This window comes from Leptinotarsa decemlineata, unplaced genomic scaffold, assembly GCF_025532065.1.
Source record: "Leptinotarsa decemlineata unplaced genomic scaffold, Ldec_3_MD MMD2_tig00000133_RagTag_RagTag, whole genome shotgun sequence".
Lineage (NCBI taxonomy): Eukaryota > Metazoa > Arthropoda > Insecta > Coleoptera > Chrysomelidae > Leptinotarsa > Leptinotarsa decemlineata.
Window position 1 is genome coordinate 4,222,390 of NW_027412542.1, and position 22,899 is coordinate 4,245,288.

The 22,899-nt window shown below is 36.0% G+C and overlaps 1 protein-coding gene across 1 annotated transcript in view; it reads right to left on the reverse strand.

Moving 5' to 3' along the window:
* Positions 1-22,899, reverse strand: part of Hml (Hemolectin) — a 132,860-nt gene that overhangs the window by 72,413 nt on the left and 37,548 nt on the right. Inside the window, exons 16-27 of the mRNA XM_074172601.1 lie at positions 21,789-21,950; positions 17,952-18,144; positions 17,801-17,889; positions 16,548-16,767; positions 16,225-16,298; positions 14,395-14,741; positions 12,017-12,167; positions 11,756-11,934; positions 6,777-6,954; positions 4,185-4,436; positions 3,986-4,129; positions 1,920-2,169 (exon numbers count right to left, since the gene is read on the reverse strand). Of these exons, the coding sequence (XP_074028702.1) occupies positions 1,920-2,169; positions 3,986-4,129; positions 4,185-4,436; positions 6,777-6,954; positions 11,756-11,934; positions 12,017-12,167; positions 14,395-14,741; positions 16,225-16,298; positions 16,548-16,767; positions 17,801-17,889; positions 17,952-18,144; positions 21,789-21,950 (2,239 nt within the window). The remainder of the gene's footprint in view (positions 1-1,919; positions 2,170-3,985; positions 4,130-4,184; positions 4,437-6,776; positions 6,955-11,755; positions 11,935-12,016; positions 12,168-14,394; positions 14,742-16,224; positions 16,299-16,547; positions 16,768-17,800; positions 17,890-17,951; positions 18,145-21,788; positions 21,951-22,899) is intronic.

Consider the following 22,899-nt stretch of genomic DNA (forward strand, 5'->3'; position numbering starts at 1 on the left):
CTTTTGATTTCTGTAAATAGCTCGTTGATTAACTTTCCTCAACCTTGTAATGTTGTATTTAATTTATTTAGGTAAGTTGTGATGTCCACAATAAAAACTAACTCGCTCCTCCATTCAAAATTCGATAATTCTGGTATATTAGTTCCTTTTTCTGTCAAAAACAATTCAATCCCGTGTATCAATTCAAAGAATCTTTTTAAAACTTTTCTACGGCTGAGCCATCTCACTTCTGAAAAATAAATGATATCTTCGTATTCAGCGTCAATTTCATTCAAAAATTTCCGGAATGTTCGATGGTTCATACCGTTTTTGCGAATATAATTGATGGACTTCACTTCAATATTCATACCATTTTCCAAATGAAGTTGCAGAGGAGGCTATGTAATATTTAATTCTTTCAATTGTTTATTAATCATGCCTACCAAACCAATATTGTGACCCGTCATGTTCTTTGCACCGTCAGTTGTCACATTTTTTATTTTTCCCACTTGAGATCGTACATCTAATAGTTACAGAAATATATTGTCACTTCTTGTAGTATCCAAGTTACGACATTTTGAAATATTAGGAACTCACTTAGGTATTTTTCTCTTGCACACCCTAAACCTCTATGCTCAATTTTGATTAGAGATGTATTACAGTTGTTATTTTTCAAGGAAATGAAGTTATTTGGGATTTTTCTAATACGAGGATGCTCTGAAAAGTTTCCGACTTAACAAAGATACAAGACATTTTTTCAGATTTTCACCATAGTCTCCTTTCAACTCCACACACTTCTCCCAGCGATGCTCCCAGGTCTGTAACCCGTCGAAATAGTACTCGGCGTTTTCCTCTGCAAAATAATAATTGTTCATGAAGGTGTCAAAAATCATTGTCCTCCGAGCGCAATGTTTAGATGAGGAAACAGAAAAAAATCGCTTGGGGCTAGATCTGGTGAGTAAGGTGGATGGTCAAGCCGTTCAATCCGTAATTCGTAGAATTTAGCCATGGCGACTGCTGAGGTGTGAGACGTTGTGTTGTCTTGGTGAAATAGGATTATCTTTTTCTGCAAATATGCCCGTTTTTCTGCGAGTTCTGCCTTCAGCTTGTCAAGTAATGATGCGTAGTATGCTCCTATAAACTGGGTTTCCCTTTTTGAAGACAATAATAAAAATCTGTTTAAAAAAAATCTGTTTAAAATCTATCCCAAAAAACAGTCGCCATCACCTTCCCAGACAAAACCTCAGTTTTTGCTTTTTTCGGCCGATTTCTCCTTTACAGTCCACTGTTTGGACAGTATCTACTATCTCTCACTATGATTCGGTGGTCATCTAGCACCAGTTCGTGAACTTTGACAATGTTTTCGTCGGTAGTTGCAGTTTTTTTGATGTCCCGAACGTTCATCGTCTCCCAAGCTCTTACGGCCACGTTCAAAATCAGATGCCCAAAATTTCACTATGGTAAATGATGGTACAGAGTTCCAATACACAGAATTCAACTCATCTTTGATTTGCGAAGGCGTATTGCTTTGCAAAAACAAACATTTAATGACAGCTAGATATTCGATTTCGTCCATTTTCATAAAAACACTCACATCAATTCTTTCAAACGACCGTTACATAACAACTGTGCGTCCAAAATGGCTGGAGGCTGGAACTTCGGTGAGTAACTGTCAACAGATGAACAACGAAATTCACTAGCTTTTATTTAGGAGTGCTGCTATTTTTATCATGAGGAAACTTTTCAAACCACCCCCGTATATGTCTCAAATCCATGTAAAATGCTAATTCTCTATTGAAGCATTTGTACATCTCATTTTTTAATCGTTCAATAATTCTGCATAAATAGGAATTATAAACTACAAGTACCTACGTTGGTTTATTGAGGTTGAGCTGAGGCAATTGTCGTTTTACTTCGATATGTTTGAGTACAAAACTTACGACAAAGTTGTTGAGACCGCCACTTGATGGGTACTCCTCTGTTGTTACATTCCTGAGCGTAAGCCGCTAATGCTGTACAGAAACATTCACAGTCTCCTCCTTGGTCACATGCACAGCTGTCGAATATGCATTTCTCCAAGAAATACTCCACGGGCACCTCGGAGTGGCATGGTGCAAATAGTGAGGACTTTAGCAGACCGCATTGTTTCATGGCCCATACTTTTCGATCTGGACGGCTTTGACACGTATCCTGAAAGTATCATTTTGAATGATTATGATAAAATTTACTCAAAAGTTGATTTTATGTACATGTTGCAATATGTCGTAGATTTGCAGGTGATTGACAATGTTTCATGATGAATTTCACTAGTTGGGACTTCCATTGTCTATTATATAAAATGATTTGAAATCCCTGAAACAAATAAAAAAGAAGAATTGAAAATGAATAGCTGAAAATAACAATTATATTAACCAAAATAAACCTGAAATGAAATAATAGTGAAATAAAATACAAGTAAAAATAGAATAATTGAATAAATTAAAATAAAGAAATGAAAAAAGAAAATAAAAATAAAAAGTGGAGGCAACCAAACGCGGACTGCGACTCCAAGAATTGCATTTACCGGATACCATGTGACTGTGGAGAATCCTATATTGGTGAAACTAAGAGGCCATTGAATGTTCGCATTGCCGAGAACAAGAAATACACACAGCGAGGGGAAACCAGCAAATCAAGAATAGCAGACCATGTTTGGACCCATCAACACAACATCGAGTGGTCCCAAGTTGAGATCTTGCACAGAGAGGAACATTGGTTTAGGAGAAAATTCAAGGAAGCCGCATACATGTTGTCCAACAACGTATTCAGCCAAGCCAGCGTAGAAATACGCAACATATGGAAACCCATCATCAAGCGAAAAATGGCCAACTTCCGTCAAAACGGTCATCTCCCACGGAACCAGTGAAGCGGAAAATGGAAAGCGGGGATAAGTGAAAGTACTCGAACGACCTATAAATAGTCATATCTCTCGGAGGAATCAGTCCAGTCATCACCCGAAGACGATTGTAGATACTAACAATCGAAACGTCGTGAACTAACGTGACTTGGAATCTCTTCACTTTTTATTTTTATTTTTTTTTTTCATTTCTTTATTTTAATTCATTCAATTGTTCTGTTTTTACTTGTATTTTATTTCACTATTATTTTGGTTAATATAATTGTTATTTTCAGCTATTCATTTTCAATTCTTCTTTTTATTCGTTTCAGGGATTTCAAATCATTTTATATAATAGACAATGGAAGTCCGAACTAGTGAAATGTCGTAGATATACGAAAATTCACCAAGAGGTAATGAGATTTTACTGTGAAAACAAAAAAGCACTGCAAAATCGCATATTTACCAGAACAAATATTTAAAAAAAAGTCATTCTTATGATGTACTGTTTGGAACCTTTGGTGTAGTAATGAATATTACTGAAGTTTCTTTCTCAAAATCATTTAAAAACCAAGTTACTCCAAGCAGTTTTTTTTGTTAGTATCAACAATCATTTTTGTCTGGATAAGATTGTTGGTACCTATATTCGAAACGTGGTGAAGTAGCTTGGTATGAAATATTTTTTAGATTTTTTCCTAATTTTTTTCTTTAGCATACATCTTCATTACTTTATTTTGATTTTTCATTTCTTTTATTTCTACATCCTTCCACCCTTCACTGTTCATTTCATTGATAGATTAATTTTGATTTCAGGGCACAAAATCTGTTTTCGTTTCAAACAACCGTTCTCACATTTTCATTCTTCTTTATATTTCTTTATTCTTTTCTAATTTTTGAAATTATTTAACTGATTCATCAGAATATTACTTTCAATTATTTTGTTTATTTTCAATAGTTTCAATATATTATTCACTTCAATTCAATTGATTCAATCTAAATTTGATGTGTGATTTGAATTGCAAAAGAGATAATTTCTCACAAATAGCTAATAAGAAGTTGATAAGGTACTAATCTTCCTGTATGAGTAAAGAAAAAGGATTGCAAAATATTTAATTGTGTCTTGATACTCACTGAAATTTCCAGAGCATCTGGGCAATAAGGCTGTAGTCTCCAGGAATCTCCAAATAGATTAGCTGATACTTCGGAAACACCTCCCGAAGGTGTCTGAAAATCATCTGCTTCGTTGTCATTGTAATTTCCACATAATCCTTTGGTCTGCAATAAAAGACATTATGATTTGTTCCTTCACGATTTTAACAAGTTTACTCACCTTGTCTTTCCACTTGGGATCCACTTTAACATACACCCTTGTGCCCTTATCCCAATGAACAGTAAAGCCTAGCTCAGGCGCTTCAACAATTACAAATAAACCTTTAGTTCTTACAGTTACATGTTTATACATTTTATATCTTGGAATGAGCTTGTCTTTTGCTAATGTTATGATATCAGTATCTTTTCCTGAAGCAACTCTAATGGTGATAGATTTGGAGCATGTTGTTCCCAGAGATCCACAGGGTACATTCTGAAAACACGTAAATATGAATTATGTTAACAATTACTCAAGTGAACTAAATATTTATAAATCATTCAAGTGGCTTCATTATCCAATTATACATTGTTGCAAATCGTGTCCTAAAGAAACTAACACCGGCCGCTACTGGTGGCCATAAACCAATTGTGACGTAGCTAAGAGCGCGCGAATGTACAATGTTCGCTGCCGCTCTAGATGCAGCGATAATAATTCCACCGATATCGATGGAATTCCTGCGAAATGTTCTAGTGCATTCGATAACGATATATAAACACTAGCCACGAGCATATCGACACAGTCAAGAGGAAGTTGCAGTGCGGTACGCGAAGCGATCTAGTGAGGCGATAAACATTCGAATAAAAGTTGAAGTTTTAGTTGAAGTAGTTTTTTCCCCACACCAAAACATTCTTTTAACACCTCGACACGTGTTTCGATCACCAAGTGATCATCTTCAAGAAGAAGATCAAACAGTTTGATCTTCCTCTTGAAGATGATAAAAAAATTTGTAAGGATATATTCTTTAATTATTTTTCTTGCCGATTTTAATATTTTTTTCAAAAACTAAAACATGACATGACATGAATGACATTGTTGTTTCTTGTGATACAAGTGTGAATATGTTTGCTTTTTTTTAGGTTTGTGCGATTGTATAGGAAATGATCAGAACAAAAATTGAATCTCTTTTCTATGCATTAAACATTGTTTTAACAATTCTCATTCAGGTAATTATAAATCTACAAAAATTATGGGGGTTCTTGTGAAATAATACAAAATTCTAAGTATTGGAAAAGTTCCAATAGATTCTCTGTTATGAAAATTTAATTCTGGTGAATACTTTCATTTTTATTTTCTGGTTTCGTGATATGAGAGTATGGACAAATTGACATAGAGTTTATTCAGTGATTTACTCAAATCCAGAACGATTTTGAATACAGAGCTCCATTAATATACATTATTTGAAAGCTCCAGGAGACCATGAACTACAAGTTCTATCATGGTGAGATTTTTTTAAATTTTGAATTTTTTTTTTTTAATTTAACACTTAACGTTTGAGACTTAAAGTAGTAACTGACACTTTTGATTTGCCTGAAGATCAAGAACTGATATGGCGAATAGAGATCACTTCTGGTGAATTCCTCAATTGAAAAATGTAATATATAGATGTGGAAATCGTAACATATCTTCAATACATTTCTTATTACATTCACGAAATTTTCTACAAGACCATTAGATTTTGAAGAGTATAAGCTAGCCAAATAGCATGGCCTTAGATTTTAGAGGATTAATGGCAAGATAATATGTGTCTGAAATTTTGTGTAATCTCTGGAGGTCCTCATTTATTTTTCCAGATGCATATTATGTATCAGTTTCAGAAAATTCCTGGTATAATTACGTGTCCTCAGCGTAAAAATTACTTTTACAATATGATATATACAAAGGAAACTGTGACGTATAGACTAAAAAGTAGCGGTCCCAGTATAGATCGTTGTGGGATCCCTCTATTGACTGGAGTTGGTAGTGAAGTCTCATTATCTATCATTACAATTCGAAACGGGTATGACAGGTAATTTGCTATGAGGCTTACGGAGTTGTTAGCGAGTCCAATATCAAACGCCTTGGAGTACTCCAATAAAACTGAAACACATAGTTGGTTGTTATCAATTGAATGAAAAATATCATCTGTCACTCATAGCATCGCGGTTGTGCAACTATGTCCTTGCCGAAAACCTGATTGATGTTCCGGGAGAGTGTTAAAATCAGGATTGGCGATTTCAGCTAAAGGCCTGACTACAGCACGTTTTCGTACTGTTGGAGAAACGCTATTTTCGATAATGTAATTGAAAATGTGGCATAAATAGGGCAGAATATCAGGACAACAGTAAAACAACATTTTGATGCTAATTTGGTCAACACCCACAACATTGGACTTAACTGACAGCAAATGTCTATAAATGTGATTCATCAACGTTCGAAAAGTTGAACTGGTTAACATTTAGTTGAAGTACTGGTTTTCAAGAATTGCATAATTTGCTCATCAGGAAGGTTTTCAGTTTCTTGATTTACAAAAAAGTTATTTATTTCATCTGGGTTGCGTTAGTGATTTGGTATAACATTTGACACTTATGTTAGTTAGATGCACAGACACTTATGTGAGTTAGACACCTGTTTAGTGAAAATATCACAATTATGTATTTTCTGGATAATTTTTAGAACAGAGTACATGATGCAAGTCAGTGTTTTCGTTGAATAAACTTTAACTGTCAAAATATTTTTACAGATCACACACCCTATCATATTTTTTTTTAATAACTTCGAACCTCATTTTCATACCTGAATGGTAATATCAAATTTCTCGGATCCAAAATTGCCTTTCGCCAGAACATAATCACATTGTCCTTGATAATCGTAACGCTTTCCATCGAATGTTTTGTAATGTGATTCGCCCCACGTGCTACATTCTGCTGTACATAGTCGATCAGTGCATTTCCATTTTCCGTTTTGGCATAAACTGTAATGAAAAAAATTATAAAATGTTAACGACATCTACTGAACATTAATACCAGAAATTTGAATAAATGGCAGTTTTCGGGGAAGGTCACTGTATGACAATAATGTATTAAATATTTTCACCTTTTTGTGTATCTGAGCTTGTTTCATTCTGACTCAATAATGTACCTTTCATTAAAAGGAGACTATTCTTGGAAATGTTTTTTATGCATGTTTGTCTTTCCAAAAATTTTACATACAATGAACGTTCGACTAGAATTCATGAACAGACGGCTCATAACTCATCCCAAAATTAAAGAAAACAATTTACAGGATTGATATTTTCAAGAAATCAAATGACCGTTGAGTGTTCAATATCACTGTTTAGTGTCCTAAAATTTAGTGTCTTGTACCGATCTCAACAATTTCGCACAGTTTTCAGTCATTCTATGGCCGTTCTCCAACGCGTGTAAATAACTCTAGATTTTTCGGGTCTTCGAAATCGGATATGTGCTGCTTGTTTTTTGAATATAGTTTCAATGGCTCGCTTAGTCTGGCTGCTATACTTTTTGTCACGCGTACTATAATGTAGAGAATTTCACAACCTATGTGTACGTTAGTCCCCCGGCAATTCATCAGTGGAGTATTTTCATTTACATGTTGCAATTTCATTATAATTTGAATTTTTCACGTTGGAATATTTCATTCTGTGTATTTTTATTATCAACCCTCCTGTACTCGGGTAGTGTCTGTGAGACCATTCAGTTCTAATTTTCATTGCTAAATCTACAGTTGGTCTTCTATCGTGCCGAACGTTCGTGTAGCTTCGGGATTTTTAGACATCGGCACGTGGCTTAAATGGTTAGTTTCAGTCAGATCATGACAGACTTCTATTGTCGAAAATTGTCTCATAGACACTACTCGAGTATTGGCGTAACCAAATTCTCTGATGAGAGATTTGTGATTTTTGTTGTTTTTATTCCAGTTGGTGTTATTAAAAAACATGGATCCGTATTTGGAAGAACTTCAAAGACTGCAAACATTATATGATGATGATGAGGTTCAACATGAGGATGGCCAGCCAGAATCAGATGTGGACCGTTGTGAATAGAATCATCACGATTCCAGATCTGAGGAAAGTGCAAACGAAGAGCTTGAATATGAAATAGTGAATAAACAATCTACAAGAGGAGGTAACACAAGTTTATTTTATGAATGTACACGTAAAAAAGAAAATCATATAGAAGTAATAAAATGGACTAAACACGCACCTATGACTAATGTTAGAAATAGACGTCAGAATCTTGTGACACATTTACCAGGCACAAAGGGAAGAGCGAAGAATATAACAAATCCATTAGAATGTTGTTCTGCTTTCTTTACTATCGATTTGCTTGAATATTATCGTCGAGATTACAAACATATATATAGCAACAGTAGCACCACCAAAGTACAAAGACCCACTGGATGTGCTACACAAAGACCCACTGGATGTGCTAACTATAAATATTGTAGAACTGAAGGCTGTCATTGGGATTCCCTACTTGATGGGGATTTATAAAATGGGAGAAAAAATACCAAAGACTTTTGGGCTGAAGATGGCTGAGGCCTCGAAATTATTCGTGCAACAATGGCCCATCGCAGATTTACCTTCTTATTGTCTTGCATGCGATTTGATGATGTATATACGAGAAGTGAAAGAAGTTGTGCCCCATTAGAACTTTTTTTGAACGCTTCGTACAAAACTGTAAGGACTGCTACACTCCAGGTTTCTTTGTGACGTTGAATGAAATGCTTTTTGCATTCCGAGGCCGCTGTGGCTTTCGCATGTACATTCCCAAGAAACCAGCCCGTTATGGCATGAAAGTGACTGATGCGAGATCTTGTTATATCGTCAATTTAGAAGTTTATGTTGGACTTCAACCCAATGGTCCATACAATATTTCAAATAAAACATAGGAAATTGTGAAACGAATGTGTGCTCCTATATATGATTCGGGAAGAAATGTTACAATGGACAAGCTTGGACATTGTAGAGCATATGGTGCAAAATCATAGGATAACAATTGTAGGAACTATTCGCAAGAATCGATCAGAAATTCCTGCAGAACTGAAAGATATCTCATCGAGGCAAGTATATTCCTCTATGTTTGCATTTCGTAGAAATACCACTTTGGTATCATATATACCAAAAAAGAAAAAATATGTCCTTATAATTTCTTCCATGCACTTCGATGACAAAATTGACGCAGCGACAGGAGACCAGTGTAAGCCAGATATGACTACCTGTTATAACATAACTAAATGTGGTGTTGATTCGGCTGACCAAAAGATGGCTGCATATAATGTAAGTAGAACCACTTGCAGGTGGCCGATGGTTATCTTCTATAATATTCTCAACATCGCAGGAGTAAATGCTTTTGTAATAAGTCAAAGCAATGCCCCTCCCCCGGATAACATCTACAAACACCGGAGGTTATTTATGAAAAAACTTGCTTACGACTTAGTTATGGAAAATCTAACTAATCGAGCAATTAATCCACATATTAGAAAAGATATCAGGAGTTTGGCGCTGAAGTTCTCGGGTACGACCACTCTGCCTCCGTGAGCAAGGCGCGAAAATGAACATGGACATTGTGCTTATTGCAGAAATCGAAAAATGAGATATTTTTGAATTGAAGGGGTTATATTTTTTAGGAGTGATTAATTTTTGGAAAAGAAAGTTTTTGGCTTTCTACTACTCCATCTTGATATAAAAAAAGAAGGATGAGGGAGTCTTCCAAAGAAAGGAAGGAAGTAACTCTATACATGGATGTGTAGATCATACAAAGAAGTAACTTTCAGACACAAACTGAAAGAAAGTCCTCCTGAAACAGCTACTTTCATATAAACATTGAATTACACGAAAGAAAAAAAATTCTTTCGAAACAAATACTTCTATATGAACACTGAATTATACAGAAGATACTTTTCTCTATTCAGTTTGTATATCGAACATTTGTTGAGGAATAAGAATCAGATATCATTCACATGAGTTCTACTTTGAATGAATGGTAATAAATTGTACTCACATGGAACACTGTCACCCTAACTGGTATACACCGTGTTTCGCCTTAAGACACTTGCCCTTGTCTTAAGGCGAAACACGGTGTATACCTTAAGACAAGGGCAAGTGTCTTAAGGCGAAACACGGTGTATACCAGTTAGGGTGACAGTGTTCCATGTGAGTACAATTCATTACCATTCATTCAAAGTAGAACTCATGTGAATGATATCTGATTCTTATTCCTCAACAAATGTTCGATATACAAACTGAATAGAGAAAAGTATCTTCTGTATAATTCAGTGTTCATATAGAAGTATTTGTTTCGAAAGAATTTTTTTTCTTTCGTGTAATTCAATGTTTATATGAAAGTAGCTGTTTCAGGAGGACTTTCTTTCAGTTTGTGTCTGAAAGTTACTTCTTTGCATGATCTACACATCCTTGTATAGAGTTACTTATTTTCAAATTGATTACTTCCTTCCTTTCTTTGGAAGATTCTCTCATCCATTTTTTTTTGTATCAGATGGAGTAGTAGAAAGCCAAAAACTTTCTTTCCCAAAAATTAATCACTCCTAAAAATATAACCCTTTCTTTCTTTCCCAAAAATTAATCACTCCTAAAAATATAACCTTTTCAAATCAATAAACAATTCTGAATTAAAAGTTTTTTAACTTTATTCATCTCATTATGTTTTTTTAACTGAAAAATGTGTCTGACAGACACCACCCGAGTGTGTACGTTACTTTGCTTCACCCGCGTGCAGGAGGGTTAACACCGTTCCAATTGTGAAGTAAAGCCCAAACACAATGCATTTTTGATTCAATTAAATTCTGTTCGGGGTCTGATTTTTCTTCCTTAAGGCGCTCCAAGAGCGGTGCCTGTGCGAACGTAGCGATTCACGCAGTATTTGAATCGTTGGAGATTCAATTCATTTGGAAAAACGTTCTCAGGAAGTTTATTGCACATGAACGCAGTTCTTCAAATGAAAAAGTTCTTAAACAGCGGAGTTCGAAGTGTATTGAGTTGAACCTCAAAATGATGAGCAGCCACAATCCGTCGCGTATTACAGATATGTACCACTCTTGGTGGAATAAAATGTTCCAAGTCGCTTGAACACCTCCAATGAAAGTATCTATAGAAGAGTGGACTGAATCTAGCAGCTTCGGGTATGCTTAGGGGCGGAGCTCCATTAATGAGAACAATACTCTGATCCGAGTTATATAAAGCATCAAAAGTTGCTGAGATGTGTACAGTTTTTTAGTTTGGAACAGTGTTCCAAGCTTTTGAGAGGAAGCCTTTGCAATTCCAGCGACATGATTGAGACAAGACATATTGGTGTCCATTTTAACCTACAAGCAGAAAGCGGCATTGTCTGTCCTTACATTATTATATCCGGTTCGGAGACATTTGACTTTTTGGTTAAAACCGATGCCTGGTTACTTTCACACCAATTCAAAATCACATCTAAATCCTCATCAAGATATGCAACTAGTTGCCTTACAGTAAAAGCTGTACTGAAGGACATAAGACGAATCTCGTCGGCGGTCGAGGATTGAGTCTTATGTCAATCCCATAGCTGGGATCGTCTCATTTTGAAAGTTACTTTTGTTGGTACCATTGTTAGTTATTCTTGCAGTATTGTGGCATTCGATTATAAATTGATACTTTCTTGTGTTTGAGTACTCTATGTAACAATGACGCAATTCTAACTCAGATTTTCTGTCATTTTTATTATTGTTGTTTTTATTGAAGTTTGTTTGTGAAGTTCTTAGGTACTTACCATGTATTACAATCACTTTGGACTGTGGAATTCTCTTTGTAACTCTTACCACCGTGATGACACGGACATTCTGTGGGTTTTACACACCTCTTGGACGCGGTATCCAGAACATATCCTTTTTTACATTGGCAACCTGAATGGCACACTGATGAAGTGAACAAATCAGGTGAGTGCATATTCTGAAATAAAAATATGTATACTAACAAGTACTATAAAATCAATTTGGTGACATTCAAAGATTTTCATTTTTGTGATACTTACTTTACAGGTGACAGGTTCAACTTGTTCACAAGTCGTGAATTCCATATTTGCTGAGGCGTTGCACCTGGAATTCAAATCATTTGCACTAGGGTACAGCTTCATTTCTTCAGGTGTCGCTTCTTTGCACTGCCACAATCCATTGAGACACGTACTGGAAATAACAGTAAACAATATAACGTTACATAAATTCGATGTCAAAATGTGAATGGTGAATTGAAGTTATTTGGGGTTGACACAATCATAAAAACTTAAATTTCCATAAGTTGAGATTGAACGTTCGAAATAAAACGATAAAATATTCACAACTTGTCCTTTCTAGAACCAACTGAATTATATAAAATTTCACTGGACTATGGTTCATTGTCCAAAACAAAGTATTTTTATCTATTCAACGAAAATGAAATATAGATAAAAAAGTAAAGAAAAATGTTATTTTTAACGATTTTATTGAAAAAAAAAAGAAAGCTATTGAAAGCTAAAATATAATTCGGAAGGTCCTAGGCAGCAGTCATCACACCACTCCCCTCAGCAATCTACGGTATTGATTAGATAAAAAAATAATAAAATCGTTGGACGTACTATTCATATATTTACTCAGGTTATGCTACGCCCAACGATTTTATCATTTTTTTTCTGATACCGTAGATTGCTGAGGAGAGTGGTGTAATGACTGCTACCTAGGACCCTCCTATAGCACTAGTCAAGCCCTGTCATTTCATACCCATCTGAATCTGTAGAGTACCTACGGAGGGGGAGTGTAGACCCACAGCACTTAGGCTACATGTGACCCATTGTACACCCTCCCGAGGAGTTGTCCTCCTAGGTCATCGTCCATCCTGTCCTTTCCAGGAAGGTGGACAGGTAATTAGGAGATATCTCCTTTATATTGGCAGCTGTAGGCCAAGAGTCGCCGAACACACAGTATCTTTGGCATCTTCGAGGTGTCTCACGGTAGCCTCCGCGGAGGTTTTGGAAGGTGCAGCGACATTACTGTCATTGCGCGGCTTCTTCAACCTTCTTGGGTTTCCTTTCGTGGAGGTGCACAAGTGAGGGGCTTTCCTGCAGGGGCAGCCCGTTCCTTGCCTTTATCTAAGGCGGAGCTCTTGGCGCCCGCCGCAGGAAGTGCTCTTGCTGTTGTAGGTGGAGTGGGGGAGAAGGAGGGTGCACTTATAGTTGCTCCCACTCCTGCCTTCTTCGCTCTCTTTCTCCTTTTAGCCTCGGCGTCGCAAATGCGGTTACGCATTGGCCTTTGTATTACATTACGAGGTCTAGCCTCATTCCGAGGGGTAGATTGGGTGGACATTTCAGTTCATCCCCAGCCACCACCTTAGACTGAGGTGAGCACTTCTGTCCAGCCTCGGGATTGGTTTTTGTTTTTGTTGTTCCTGTTTTTGTGTTTGTTTCAATCATGTGTGTTCCGACGAGTAGCAGGAAAAGAGTTGGTCACCTCTGGCAGAGCCCCGCATTACTAGAGGTAGGCTGATTACAATGAGGTTTCGCCCAGTTCCCCAAGGGGATTGTTCGCAACCGCATATCACCCTGCGGCCATTCATCTGTCGGCACAAGTCCTTACACCTTGGATATGCTAGTCTACGGTGGCATGTTTTACAAATGCTTTTGGGGGGTTTTAATTCCCCTCATCCTACTTATTTCTGCCACTAACCAGGAGTCCGGCGACCTCGTCCATAAGGCCACATTGGCTTCCCGGACAGGGCCTCCAGTCCCCTGACCTTTCCCCTATTCGCCACCTGGGAACGCGCCCAATGGGTAGCCCAACCCATATTGAGTGGGTTGTGAAATAATACGTAATCCGCCATTTTGTAGCTGCGGCCATTTTGAATTTTCATCTTTTTCAAAGTGTTCTACTATTCTACTAGTCAAGCTCTGTTATTTGATATCCATATTTAGGTAGTTGTGAAAAAAATATGTAATCCGCCATTTTGTAGCTACGGCCATCTTGGATTTACAATAATACAGAATTTATTAAATTGTATTATAATCAAAACTGAATGTGTGTACCAAATATCAGATCAATCTGTCAACAGGAAGGGGGCAAACTTCAATTACAAAATTTAATCCAAACAAACAGAGCAAGCTAAATAAAACCGTTTAAAGACAACTGACTATATGTAATATCGTCAATTCTGATTACCACAACCACTTTACAAAAATATCAAATCAGTAAAGTTGGTGAAAATTACTCCCACAGGAAAATCAATTTATAGCCTGCTCGAATAACATCTGGTTCTAATGAACATTGATAAATTTTTGTTTATTGTTACTGTTACTAATTATATGTTATCCTCTTTCATTCCCTCTATGAACACGAATGTTTCTTGAGATTACTAAATTTTTTACTATATTTGAAAATGATATACCATAATTCGAGTCCATCGGGAGCAGGCCTAACTTCTTTATACCCAGCAGGAAAATCTAGACCGTTATAAACGCATTTACATTGTCCAATAGGTAGACATTCGCCATCTTCATCTAACGCCATGCCTTCCGGGCAGTTACATCCTTCGACACACTGTGGCTTACAGTTGGGATCTTCGGAAATATCGAAACAGGTTCTTGTGCAGGAATTGCCGCAAATTTGATACTTCTGCCCACCAGGACAGTGTATACCACACTCACGAACTTCAAGTCTCCAGTTGATTTTGATGTTCTTTCGGGAACATTCCGTTGCGTAGCTCGATATTATAGGACACAGGCATTTTGATACCTAAGAACAATAGATTCATTAGGGGGGAATTGAAAACTTTTGTAAGCCTTCGTAAATTTACTTATTCATCATCAAATGGTATTCAACTTTATGCTTTGGATACAAAAGATATCCCAAAATTCTCTCAATAATGATCTGATTATGTGACACCTCCAAGAAAACATTGCCTAAATTGATTAGTGGTGAAGTCCATATGAAGTCTTGAAATTATAATGATTCTTATTTTAAATTTACTTCACATGTGAATCAGTTCACAAGCTGGCAAGCTCTACACCTTGTGTCTGAAACCTCAATATCCATCACGTGACTGTGGTCGACTAAGGTACCAAAGACACCATACTGACAGGCCATGATGAACCCCTTAGTTTCCGACTCCAGCCCACTCAATCTGAGGAAAACGAAGGTTGGGTGCTTTGATAAGCCGAGGTCTTCAATATTGTTGAAGAAGACCCCATGTTTTATCCTTGAGTTACCGCAGGAGTGAAGTGATCTCTGCGGCTTTCATGTTGGCTTTTTGTTGCACTATTTCCAACTCGGTGACATAGTGGTGATCACCTCGTTTAGGTTCATCATCAGTTCATCAACCACCCTGGCAGCTGCCCTGAAGAGAAATATTCCAATCCCTGATCTCTCATGGTGGCCAATCATGCATGGAAGGGGATCCGCACTTTTGATGACTTTACAGGCTCCATCCAGTACCATTTTCTCATGTAGACTCTCCAAACTCAAAAGTCAACGGCCTTCCTGCTGACGACGAAAGTACAACTATGGAACGGACAATTTGGGATACAAACTCCCATAAAGATGCATAATTTTTCGGGTCTTTACGTCGAATTGATACAGCTCATTCCGAATCCATTTCACTACTCTAAACGAGTATTATCATCATTACCATTATTATTAACTCAATATCGTTGCACGGCTATGCAACAGTACACGATTGGTCATTAATTAATTATCGAAACACGTTGTCGAAGCCACCATTTCAAATGCTAATTCCGAGGACAAAATATATTAATACCACGAATTTCTATTATACCTACATATATGCAATGACTATCAATAAGTCCCAAGGCCAAACAATGTCCGTTTATGGCTTGATTTTGAGCACATAGTTTTTTTTCACACGGACAATTATACGTGGTATGATCTTGAGTGGGCAAAATCATCCAGTTTGTTTGTGTTAGCTGAACATGGGCTAATGAAAAATATTGTACATCCTATTGCAAAGAGGCATTGATGTGTTTTGTAAGTGTTATTGTTTTTACACCCTTACAATGAGTTAGTTATTATTTCATACCCTAGAAATTCCCTATAAATAATTTATATTTCAAAACAACGTTTGATCAGCAATCAAACCCTACAGAAAAAATAGTTGATTACGAGGTGAGATCATGTAGTCTTCAATTTGAAGACCTTTTTGTACCTGCTGTGGAATATTTGAATGTTGATTCTTACTCCCTAGACACCAAATATTACTTACTGAAAATTCGCATGAGCACATATCGTAGAGACAGTCTTGGTAGAATTGATCAGGATCAACAAACCAATGGCAATCTGGAAAACAATCACAAAACTGAATTCTTATTTCTGAAATATGTCAATAAATTAACATTTTATATTCCGGCTTTGGAATTCATATTTGGAATACAAATGCAAGACTACCACCATTTCATTTTATACTAAATATATGTACAAAACAATACCCGTAATTTCACTTTATATGCTGATTCAAAAATTAGTTTCCACTTATAGATGAATATTATTGTTTTTTCCTCAGTATTCAAAAATTATCACAATATTTACCTTTAAATAAGTCAGATTTTATTTTCGCGCAGTATTTCTCAGCCGTAGCCTTTTTATGGATATTTTTGTCACAAGGGTGCGATGACAGAACTTCGGCAATATCGTTACATTTTTCGCTTGTTTTCCATTTATTAGCGAAGGGAATGACAGCTTGTTCTATATCATCTTCCGGTGTCACGAAATCGTCTTTTTGATTGTCATTAAAGGTACCACAGAGACCCTGAAATAGAAATAAAAATGTTTTTTGTTTTCGAAAATTCACTACGTTGAAGTATTTCGGGATATCGAGAATTGTGGCTAGCTTGATAAAAGTATTTAGTCTAAAATTCACTTCTCAATTTCCCAACAGATTTCTGAGGAATGAAAACTGAATTTTTTTTCAACAGTCACCCAATGAATTTATGAAAAGAAAGAAACAAGGGATGACCGCGGTAGTAATTGTCGGTTGATCGGTCAAACCACCAGCACTGACATAAAAACTTGGCAAGTTGACTTGGGAGTTACACCAATAGGTGGTTCCACTTATGTCTCGCTTGCGTTTAGGCAGTTATTTTTATCGAGTACTTTTCTTGATTAATCACATTTTGTCTTCAATCGAGGACCATCTGCCCGATACTGACGATGCCCAACAGGCTGAAACAGCTGTCTACCGCTGGCTCTTAAAATGAAATCAGTATGGGAGTGATCAGAATAGTACTCATCTATTTATTTTTTGATTTTCATGTTATTATTTTCCAACAGCTTGACTACATTAGCCTTTCTTTACATTATATACTTTACAGTACACTAGTTGACAAGATGCAATATGGATCGTACAAATTTCAAAAATTGGGAATGGAATGCAATAGTTGGAACAACATAATACATGAGAGTCTGAGCTAACTTCCAATACCAAGATCAAATTCATAAGTAATGATGAAGGAAAACAATACGAACAATAATGAGTTGGTTTATCGAAAGACAGACAGATCTGTTTTATACCTTGTTGACACAATTCTAAAGGGTTACTTGAATTTTAAATCAAAAATAAGAAGACCCTACGAAGAAATGCCAGTCACATGACCTTATCAAAAAATTATACAAATTTCAAACCTAATTACAAATAAAGAATTGAAGCAATTATTGACGAGACATTTTAGAAGGGGACTATCATGTAACATATGCATAAATATATTGGGAAGTTATCAATAAATGAGTAAGATATTGTGTAAAATGATAATCCTCTACTTCTCTGACAAGTTGTTGAAACTCACCCTTGTCTTCTCTTTGAATTTTGGTGGAAGGTCAATGTAAACTCTACTACTTCCATCCCACCATATTTCGATTCCATTTGGTAGTTTGGCTGTGGAAGAAAGGCATGTGTGAATGATTGAGAAGATGGTAATAATAGTATTGATTACTGACCTTGTAGGAAAATGGATGACACACTCCTTAATTTTATTCCAGACACAGTATATGGTACTTTAGTTATGTCTTGACCATTTACAACAATGTCGTGGTTTTGTTTCAATTTGATGATCTGTCCATTCATTTTGATTGTAACTGTTTTGGTACAAGTTGGCATCCCAGAGGATATGCTCGTTGGGAAGTTCATGGCCTGTAAGCCAACAAATAAAAATTAATAATGATTATTATAATGAATTTCGAAATTAAACATGTGCATGAAAACGGCCATTTTGAAATGTTTTGATCTTAAATAACTTTTTTATTTTCAGCCCAAATTTAATATTTTTAAAGAATGAAAGGAAATTCATTCCGAATCAATTCACGTCAAACATATTTTGCAATAAGTTTCAATTTGAACATTTATACGGGAAAAAACAAAGTTATGCTTGTCATCTATGTTAAAAACTCCCTGTAGTGAAATACAGCTTTTGTATGACACTCGAAACCATTCAGCATGTAAGCTTGGTTTATTCTCAATACATTGATTTTTCATTCATTCAGATATCACATTCGTTTGATATTTATGAATTATTGACTGAAGCTATGTATTTTCTCTACGTATTCGTCATATAACTATTGACTCGGAGAAGCTACGCTTTAAAGTTTCAATCGTCAGCTCTCGTCAAAAGCTTACATTGATGTAAAACTCTATAACACAACCACATCCCATTTTCATTGTTAGTAGGAATAGTTCTCATGGCTTATGATTTATCTTCAATCGGTTCTGCAACATTCTCTAAATGAAAATTAAATTATATTTGCAATTCTCAATGACATTTCAAATGTGTTTTTCTCTAATACGAGATAGCTTTACTTGAAATATTTCAGAAATCATTTTTTGACTTTTTCATCGAATTTCATCGAGGAATTTCAGCTTCCATGATGTGAAAAAAATGCAAATTGTTATGGAGAAGTTAATGTATTACAATTTGATTTTATTCCGGATTGTAGAAGGTGGAAATCCTTAAAATCAGTCTCTCAACTATGATTTTTCCCACAAAAATTACTTTTGTTCAATATTCTGAATTATTTTCAACGTATTCAACGTATTTTCACTAAACAATTTCACAAAAACACAACACGTGTTTCGCCATACAATGGCTTCTTCGGGCGTGTCTTTACTAACTATATTCTACATATTCAATGCTTAATATTACTAATTTTACAATTTGAAGTACCTACATTTCATTGTGTCCTCCGGGAGAAGGAAATATTAAGAGCAGATACTTGTTGATTCACAGATGGATCAAAAACACCTTCAGGATCTGGATCAGTCGCAGACCCAGGACAGAGATATCAACCTGCCTAGGAACCTATGCGACTGTACTTCAAGCGAAAATTTACGCTAATTATTTCGAAGGGTTTGCTTTGAGAATGTTTAAAAAAACTTTTTTATTTGTACATTTGAGGCAAATGACTACAATTAAATTAATCAAATAAGAAAACAAGGTGTGTGAATAAGTTCGCATATGACTTAATGCTGAGTAAGCAAGCTGGATCGGCTATCAGTTCCTCATATAACTCGCTATTGAATCGTGTGCGAAGAGATTGGATAAATCCAACCTCACTCACAAGTCAATAAAAATATTCTCGGACAGTCAAGCGGCGTTGTAAGCTCTTGGCTCCTACCGAGCGACGTCTAAATTGGTAGCAAATTGCCAAAAACGACTCTCCCCGATAGGAAAACTTAACAGATTGCCTCTGGTCTGGATTCCTGGCCATAGTGGGTTGAAAGGTATTGAGACTGCTGACTCCCTTACAAAAGAGGGTGCTGCGAGCAGCTTCATCGCACCAGAACCTGTCATTGGCATCGCTTTAGGCTTTGCCAAACAAAAATTGAACACCTGGATGGCAAGAAGATTTATGGACTTCTGGCAGAATCTTCCAGGATTGGCTTACCCAAGGCGTTTATTCACCCTTCGAAGCTGGATACCAAACACTTGTTGGACTACAGTAGGGATGAACTACGAAGTCTATCAGGCCTTCTTACAGGTAAGTGTCATTTGAAACATGATATGCGGAGACTCGGACTGTCGGAAGACAGTGTGTATCGCCTCTGTTTGGAAAACGATGAAATAGCAGAGCACATACTCTGTGCCTGCCCCGCTGAGGACCGAATTAGGTTTTTACAGTTCGGCAGAGCCATACTCTTACCATCTGATCTGAAAGACCACTCACCTAACAAACTAATCGGCTTCGTTAAGAAGCTGGGTTTATTTGGTCGAGTGAGAATAGGTGTGAGCCACAATAAACCCTTGCGGCTTGCGGTGAATGGTCGAATAGACCCACTCACTTTGGACCTAACCTAACCTCACCTAATCTACATTTCAAGTACCTGTAATTAATTAAATTACATGAGTTTATGTTCCAGTTTCCACATTTAAAAAATATTTAGTAACAGAGAGTTATTCAATTCTAAATTACCCGAACTCCCGAATCTATTGATTTCTAAATATTCTAGAAGATTGAGTTTCAAACTATTCTTTTCTTAATGTAACACATCGTATTTATGATTGAACTCATGTCCTTCCACTAAATGGTGGTTTGCAAATGTGGAATTGGTCTTTCTATATACCAAGCTACTTCTATGCTCTTTAATTCTTTGAGAAAATTGTCTCCGTTTCGCAAATATATAGTTTTGGGCAAAAGCCACGAGTCAGCATATATATACTCCTGATCTATCCGACACCGAAATTTTGTCTATATTGTTTTTAATAAATTTAATTGGACTATTATTCGTTCTGTAACTACAGATACGTAGAATCTGTTTTTTCGTTAACCAGCTGTCGCACCCCTACGAATGACAACCCTCAGAAGTCGAAACCGGTGCGATAACGATTAACGAGGTCTTATCTTTTAACATGTGATTCCTAACACGGATTGAACGATAGCAAGTAAAAATCGATCGTTCAGACTAGGGTTTGAACTACCGACCGACACATCAGTGTTGGTCTACCCTGGTCTACCTGAATTCAAGATGCGATAACGTCAGTTATAGGACATTGTCATATTTGGGTAAACCAACCAATAATATTGCCCGTTTTTTTGAAGAAATAATGCGTAAACGTAGCTCACAGAACGAATAATAGACTAAGTAAATTTATTAAAAACAATAAAGACTAAACTTCGGTGTCAGAGAGATCGGAAGTATATAAGCTGACTTGTGTATCTTGCCCAAATCTGTATATTGGCCAAATATGGAAAACATTTTCCCAAAGAATTAAAGAACAGAGAAGTAGTTTTGTAAATAGAAAGATCCATTCTACATTTGCAAACCACCTTTTAGCAGAAGGACATGAGTTCAATCATGAATATGACGTGTTCATTTTGAAGAGAAGAGTTTGAAAATCGATCTTCTAGAATGTTTAGAAATCAAGAGATTCAGGAATTCGGATAATTCACTTAATGATCAATTGGAATTGAATAACTCCCCGTTAGTAAATATTTTTTCAAGTGTGGAAACTGGGACATAAGCTCAGGTAATTTAATTCAATAATTTAATTCAATAATTTTTAATACGTTAGTTATGGATTTTCATCAAGTATCGGCCAAATCCATCATGTATATGAATTATTTTTGTATAATTCTGTCTATTTACTTGAACAGTGGTGCTCATCTGTCTGTTTGAATTGTAGCAATGATGTACTGTTATTAAAAATGTAGTCGAAGTAAATCTATCATAATTTTTCAGAAAAGTAAAATAAAATCTTACTGTGTCGGTATTTCTATGCGTTTATAATTATAATTCGGAAAAGTTTTTTCCGAATTATAATTATAAACGAATTGTATACTCACTTGTGAAATTGAACCAGCGCAAGGTGTGTTCTCAGCCTCGATTGAAAAATTATCACTCTTCACTAGGTAATACGAACAGTGTCCCATGAAGTCATATTTTCTGCCATCGAACGTGACGTAATGGGGGTCTCCAACCGCCGAACATCTCGAACCACAATCGATCTACAATACATTCAAAAACAATAATATAAGTAACTAAAATTTTAATGAAACATCAGGGAAAGTCATGGTACATTTGTAAGCAGAAATCGCATATGAAATGAAAATATTCAACTGAAATCTTGATCCTCCCAGTAATTAACCTCAAATGAAAAATCAGTGAAAATTAAATATAAAAAGTGTATATACATATATTATTTAGTACTTCAATAGTACATAGGCAAAATAGAGATTCAAATATCAACTGGTGTATGTGTATGTCGTAATAATTTGAGCTATTCACAATTCGAGGCGAAATTTTTAAAGTGAATTTCAGGTATTGAAAACGGAAAAAGAGTATGTTCCGAAACGTCGACTACTAAAGAAAGCTAAGTATAAATATTCAATGTTTTTTCAATTGATCTTTTCAATTTGTAGGCAAAATTTATGAATACGACAAGTGACTGACTAATTGGACTCTTCGGTGGTTTATATTACGCCGTAACTTTTCAGGTGAACTTTTCAGTTTGCCCTTTATTACACTTCAGCAGATTATCTAGTGATTTAGTTTCATTTATTTTTCAGATTGGGAGGAAAACGGTAGGAAACAACTAGTCAGGTATTTGGTATATTTTTTATGATACTAAATCTTCCTATTTTTTCATACATTTCGGAATGCTCAACAATGCTCATTATTCGGTGACCATCATTTCACTTTTCAATAAAGCTCTGAACTGGCAATGAATATTCTAGATATATACGAAATCTGCCATTGTCTAGATATTTTCCTAGATCGCAAAAACTGTATGCATTTTGTTGTACATGGAGAAATTCAAAACAAAGTTAACAACTTCAATCCAGTTTCTGAAAATATTTTCAATCATCTTTCCAGATGTGAATTAAAACACAAACTTTTGCATATCTTTAAAAGTAAAAGGGCTAGTATACCGGGTGGGGAAAATTTCATAGCACA